We start from the raw sequence: 7,068 nt of genomic DNA on the forward strand, positions 1-7,068 counted from the left end.
CCGCTGGGGAACCCGTCCTAGCTTTTCCCCTATGAGATGGTCCCTCCTGGGCACCTCCAAGGTGAAGCCAGGCATCCCCGGCGCTGATGGGGCAGTTGTGGAGATTAAGCAAGCTATTGCCCAGAGTTTCAGAGTGGGACCCATGGTTAGCGTAGGCACCTCAGCGAGAATTATCGAGTTTGCAGACATTGACCCAAGACCCTGCCACGTCGGGAATTGAACCCTGGTCCCGGGCTGATCTCTGCTTCAGCGTCTGCCGCTTCTAACCAGTGAGCCACACTTCCCCACCTTACACTAAGATGTCAGCAGATCACACCAACAAACTGTCTGATGAAGTGCTGATGTTGCTGCCAAAGCGGCGATCCAGATCATACCAGAGGGTGATGTGGATGGATTACTACTAGCTCTATTATCTGGTCCCTAAGAAGGACAGGATTAGAGATGGATTCTCAACCTCAGATTTTTAAATCTGTCAGAACTAATGCTACACTACTACCAGGATTAATAAAGGATATGACTTGAGTAATATCTTAAAACTGCTACTCAACTTTAACTTGAGTCTATTTTTTCAGACCACTGGGTTAAACGGGAGACAAAAGGATTGAAATGATGACAGTTCCTCCCGTGGTACGGCTCTGGAGGATTCCAAGACATACAAATGAAAAGTACTTGGATGAATGAATTATGCTCCCCACATTATTTTCTGTACCACAAGCATCTAAGTGGGAGGAGAACTTACCTCAGCTGGATCAAAGCTGCGCCCATAGCTTCTCCAATAATAGGAGTAAGGCATGCCATCTATAGGATCCGCTCCTTGTCATGTACAGTAGAGTAAAGAAAGAAAAGGCGACTTACAAGAGAACCTTTTCATTATGGAATGTCTTCTGCAATAAGGCGTGCTACGCCTTGGTCAAAAACAATCCTGAGGCCTTTGAGCTCATTCCACCAGAGATAAAGCCTCAAATACTGCCCTAGGACAGGGCTTTCCAGTGTCGGGCATCTTCCATGTAGCCATTGAGACATCTATCCACACTTCCCACAGGCTCTGCTGCATCGATTCACAAGTTCGCAGGGAAGGCCATGTTGACCACTTGGGTCTGAAGGTCTTACTAGTGAAAAGCTGCTTCTCAGAGCTCCCTCTTTAGACGGCACGGCTTTTGAATCGATTCCCAAAGTGAGGAATCTATGGTTAGAAGAATCCATCAGAAGAATAAGGGCCTGATTATGAGTTCGGTGGATAGCATACTCTGTCACAAACGTGATGGAAATCCCATCCGCCGTATTACCAGTTCCATGGGATTTAATGGAATTTGCCAGAAGGGATATCTGTCACGTTTGTTACGGAGTAACCCTGTCTGCCAAACTAGTAATCAGCCCATAGTTATTTACCTTCGGGAATACTCTTTCTGGAGCATACTCTATCTAACCACAGAGTCCTCACCACCTCCCCACCGCCCTCTTCTGTGGGTGAAATGTAGGTATTTAAGAAGGTTCAACACTTGATTGAGAAAACTGCTAACTGTCTCACTTTGCCATAAGTCTATGGGGCGCAGAAATGAATGATAATGAAACTGTTATCAACACACAGTGTCGGGCCTTAATGCGACTCTGCCATCATGTAAGGTACCGAGGCGAAGTTACGAGAGAGGCAGTGGTGCGACCCACAGATATGCAGGAGCTATTGCAAGAGGTTCCCGGTCCAGTCTGGCACATGGAGACAGCCATAAGGTGAGGAAATTGCATGTAGATAAAAGTATCCACCAAAAACATAATTACAGATAGTAAGTAACTCAGCCATGAAGAGCTGTTGCTTATTCACGAATCTGATCGACATGAGCTGAGCTACCAACAAATCTTATCAGGATCCAGTAGGAATGGAGAGAAAGAATAAATATGTTCACATCACATCAAGATCTACCACATAACCTAAACAGGATCTAACAGATACAAAGAGATCTGATCAACTTGTGCAAATCAAAAAGAAAATCGTTTCAGGGACACGCAGATAAGGAGACATGGAGTATTGCCGTCATCTACCGGTTCATAAAATAAAGGCTGCAGTTCTGGAGCTTTTATAACATGCAGAGAAAAGTAGTCCGTTACTAATAAGTATCAGCAACGTGCCGGTTCACAACTCACCTTCGCTGAGGTCTGTGCTGCTCTTTTCTAATTCTTCAACAAACGGATCAAAGAACATTGGAAGTGATTCACAGTCTTTGGTTGACTCTAAATCAGTTTTGTAAAAAGAAACACATGTATAATAAGTCAACAGCTAATCTTCGCTTTAAAAATTAAACCGACACAGGATTTAATTTGAAAATTAATCTCCCCAAGATATGACCCTGTAATATTTCTGTCAAAGACTTTGCATTCATTGTTGAAACAGATATCACAGTGAACACAGCTGTGGATATAATGTCAGAGGAGGGCAGCAGCGCTGCTTGGAAAGAGCAAAGATACCCTTCTCCTTTAGTACTCAGGATTCCTTTCAGAACTGGATACCCTTCAGTGGCACAAACAAGCATATGCAAAAAACAAAGGCTCTGCACTTCAGCCCCCCCTCCCCCCCCACAATAGAGGTAATGATGGAAGGGGTGGTCGTAAAATCGTTTTTTTTCTAGTAATTTTAAGATTTTTGGTCATGTCCATTATTTTGGTGGTAAATGCTAGCAGGGTTTGAGGGATGTAGGGGAAAGATGATAGGAGCAGGACAGGAGTGTTTGCACTGTTTATTTCAATATATCTCCCAACCATGATTCTTCACCTGCGCTGAGACTCTTCTGTATTTCTCTTGTGTCCGAGTCCTGATGATTCTCCAGATGTGGCGTTTCCTCCCTTTTGATGCCAAGTAACCTCTCAGGATTGGTTTCGGAGCCCCCTGTTGTGTAAAGACAAAACTCTATGAATTCTACTGACCCGGTTTGATTCCCACCTGTTTTTAGCCACAAATATTATTTGTATGCTCGCGCACCCACACATATTGAGGTCATGTTCGTGTGATCTCATAAATAACTTCAAGTGACCTTGTGTTGGTAAGTAGGCGTCTTTGTGCCCTGTTTTTACCAGCATTTCACCTCAGCTTTAACATTTGTTTCTTTGTGCATTACCTTCTTTCCAAGCCATGAAACCCTTATCTTGTTTTCCCTCTGCTTCCACTGCATGTCCCTTTATTCTTCCTTTTCTAGATATTTTTGTATCTTTTCATTCTAACATGTCTCTTGTGTTCCCTCTCGCTTCTGTTCTTTCAGTCTGTTAGTCTTTATTCCTCTTTTGAACTCATTCCCTCTCCATGTCCTTCCCCGTTGGCCCTTGTTCCTCCTCCATCCAGGGCGTCTTCTACTCCTCTCCTGCGTGCCTTGTTACTTTCTTCCTTTTGTATTTCCATTCCTTCTCTCATGTGTGCCTTGTGCAGGCTTTTTCTATTCCAGCTCTTCTGGAGCCTTGTTCCTCCCTTCTTCTTTATGTGCCTTGTTCTCCCCTCTTCGTGTGTCTATTTCTGGTCTCCTTTGTGCCTCCTCCCCATGTCTTTTTAGGTTTTGCCTAGCCAATGCGTACGAAGTACGCATGCGCTAGCAAAATCTTATGTTTTGCTCTGTGGGGTCGGGTATCCGCCCCCTCCTCCCATTGGCTAGCTCCATAAATGGAGGCTAGCCATTGGGAGAAGCTCTGTCCGTCAATCTCGGACCGGATTCGGGGGCGTTCCCGAGAATTTTCCCCTTTTGGCTACGTCACGCTACGTCAGCCGAAAGCCGATTCTCGGGAACGCCCCCGAATCTGGTCCGGCATTGAGCCGGCACCCGCCTTCCTGCTCGTTTACATTGTTTACAGGCTTTCGTCCGCAGCCTCGTCCTGAATAACAAGGATGAGACGAGGGCACCAAGGCTATCTAGGCAGCTCAAATATAGTTTGGAAATTGTTAGAACGTAGAGCAGGATATCATACAAAGCGAAACTGATTCCGATTTGTAAAACCATTGCTGCAGAACCTGAATGGTGCGTCATTAAACACAGAGGAAGGACTTGTGGTTGCTCATGCAATTACATTTTACGGCGTCCATTATAGCGAGGATATTTTTTTCATCCTTGTGTACAATTTAAAATTGAAGCAACGAGTTCAATAAGGAATACGAACCGAGCATACAATTTTTAAACAAGAAAACAAATCATAGTTTAGCTGAATAACGTGCGTTTTTCTTTTTGAAATATTATTATTTTTTTAAAGTTAAAAGAGAACTGTGATAGCGATACAAAATTGTTGACAGTCTAGGGAAGAACGTATTTTCCTCTTACTGATAATGTCAACAATTATTTTACCGCGCGCCCTTCCAAGATGGCCGTTCTATTTTGTTACCGTCTTCAAGGGTTCGCGCCTTGTGTCCTCTTTTTGGTTTCTTTGGTGTGAAATTCACCAATGACCAGTAGGAAACCGGAGAGGGGCGTTACTGAGCTTCGAGAGAATTCGGCGAGGAATTCAATAGGGCTGAGCAACAATACAGGTGAGAAAACACCGGAGGAGGGTCATTTGAAAAGGCGGCGGCCGATGTTGTGGGCGAGCTTGAGAGGTAAGAGACAGCGCTAGAAGGGCTGTAAAATGGCGTAGGAGGGGGCAGGAGGCAGGCGTAGGTAATGTGGATCCTTCATGGAGGAAGGGATACAAGGCAGAGAAGAAGGAAAACAGGGTGATGCTGAAACAGGGATGTAAGCAAAGGGTGTGGTAGTGAAGGAAAGTGAGGGGAATTTAGGGGAGGACGTATTAATGTGGGGGTAGGAAGTGGAAGGAAGTGAAGTGAAACAAGCGGGTGTCTACAGGGTAACCATTTGACAGGCAAATACTTGGCCAAAGGGGTTCACCTTATTTTTCTAATTTGCATTTCGTGAACCCTAAATATCTGGACATCATTTGTAGTTATTACTGTATTAGGCAGAACCCCCTGGAGTTCAATGTGCTATGTTTGTGTTAAGCACCTGATTTGTGTGTTTGAGGAGTAAAGGTGATAAACTAATTTTCGTAAATATTTTGTACTAAGGTTTTGTTCGCTGCCAACATATAGCTTTCGATGCATTTAATCCAGATGAAAAATTAAGCGACCCGGTGAGTGCCTTGTTTGGCAATATATTGAGATGCTTGTTTTACACGCTCCTCTGCAGGCGCAGTTTGAGATCTTAGGCGCTTTTCCTCTCTCACCTGCGGTTCTCCCCTGCCAGGGGCTGGCCCGTGATGGCTCCCTTCGTGTTCTGTGCTGTGAATCCGATCAATCACTCATGGCTGGCACCAAGGCCACTGAAGCACGCTTTCTCACTGCGCACAATCCCTGGATTCACCCCAGATTATTATCCCATTTACATGCAGAACGGGGTCCTTGAAACCCAAACAGATTATGGCGGCTGCTTTTGTGAGGGACAGCTGACTGCAGCATTGTACTCGCTGCTGTATCCCACTGTACATAACACGGCACCTTTCCTCTCACATACCCTGCTGTGCGTGTGTCATCTTAAAATCGTACACATACAGAAACCGACCAGGTCGTGTCTTCCCCAGATGAAGGGGTGGCGCTTGCTTCACCATATGTTTTTTGTCTATCAATGCTGTTTTATCCAAGAGCTGATGGCAGAGGGAACGTGCCAGCGCTGTGTGGGTTGTAGCAGGCATTGCCAGTCTGGTGAGTAGCTCCAGTGCCCAGATGTTGGCTTTCTGTTGCTTTTGTTCGCTCGGCATCACCAGACATTTGTCAGTGGCTTCATCTTGAGTGTGCCTTTAGAGTTGGTGTGAAGCCAGCTCCTGGCGTCATCTGCTTGGAATGAGTCCTGCCCCCTCACCTCTAGAAAAGGCGCCAAGCATTTTGAACTCCTGACTCTACCCCAAACCCCTCTCAATCCCGTGCTATCTCGCTTTTTTCTCATTCTCCCTCCCACTCTTTCTCCCCCGCATTCTCTCTCCTCTATCCTCGTCTCTCTCTGTTTCTTATTCTCATTCCTCTCTTTTTCTCTCTCCCCTTTCGCTCTCCGTCCTTCTCCCCTTCCTCTCTTTTTATTCTCGGCTCCCCTCTCTCTCCATTTCTCACTATCTCCCTCTTTCCTAGGTACTGCGAAGGTGAGCTGCTGAGTCTCAGCCGCGTCTTAAGGTCGAATTCTGCTGACTCGGTACACCTGTACACAGGCATCTTCCCACCAGGTTTTGTGAAAGGCAAAGCTGGTCCATGTGCTGTGTGCAGGGGTAGTGGAAGCAATTACTGCAACATGGCCTCATGTGTACCTTCCGTGCCCCTGGCATTCCTGCGGCTACTTAAAGCCTCCCTGGGGGTGGGAGATGGGGGGTACTTTCCAGGGGTTACATAGGTGAACACAGCATTCGCTTTTAAGAAATGCAGGCGCTGCCCTGGTTGTGAATAGGGGGACAGATGGTCAAAGAGAGGTGCTTTACTTTAGCACCCAGTGGTTTAGGCGCCCAGTGCGGAGCATGAGCAGAAGCTGCAGCGTGAATGGCTGAATGTAGTCAGTAGGGTTGTCATTAGTGCAATTTACCAGTGCTGGGGGGAAGGGGGCAGCACTGCCCCAGGAGACAGAGCGGTCGCGTAGCTAAAGTAGAAAGACTCAGACAGAGAACAGTCGGCATCCGAGGGCATGCCCATCCAGGGCAGAGACTGTGGAAAGTAGCTCTGAGAGGTGGGCTCCAACCCACACCCAGGCGCCCTAGTGCCGCTGGTGGTGTTCTGTCGGTGCTGCTCAGGCCTTTGCTCTCCACTCACTTAACTCTTGGAGATAGGTCTCGTAGGTCGCTGCACTATACCTGAATGCCACACTGGCTCTTCCTCCCATACGATAACACTGCAGCTTCCAAAAATTGCAATTTCAACTTTTTGGACTCAAAAGTATTTCTATTGAAAAACATACTTACCTGAACGGATTGCTTCTGGTGCCTAAACATACATAATTTTTTTATCAAACTATGTCTCACAATCAAGTTATTCCATCATTTAACTTGAACATATATGAAATGGGATAAAGAGGAATGGTCCTACTTCACAACTGCATTGAGTAAAACACAATAAGATACCTACAGCTGTCAGGG

The 7,068-nt window shown here is 46.1% G+C and overlaps 1 protein-coding gene across 1 annotated transcript in view; it reads right to left on the reverse strand.

The window, feature by feature from the left end:
* The window catches only part of LOC144770923 (uncharacterized), a 51,011-nt gene that overhangs the window by 22,952 nt on the left and 20,991 nt on the right, over window positions 1–7,068 (reverse strand). The window contains exons 4-5 of the mRNA XM_078655743.1: window positions 2,765–2,878; window positions 2,140–2,226 (exon numbers count right to left, since the gene is read on the reverse strand). Of these exons, the coding sequence (XP_078511869.1) occupies window positions 2,140–2,226; window positions 2,765–2,878 (201 nt within the window). The remainder of the gene's footprint in view (window positions 1–2,139; window positions 2,227–2,764; window positions 2,879–7,068) is intronic.

Source organism: Lissotriton helveticus, chromosome 7 (assembly GCF_964261635.1).
Source record: "Lissotriton helveticus chromosome 7, aLisHel1.1, whole genome shotgun sequence".
Taxonomy (NCBI): domain Eukaryota; kingdom Metazoa; phylum Chordata; class Amphibia; order Caudata; family Salamandridae; genus Lissotriton; species Lissotriton helveticus.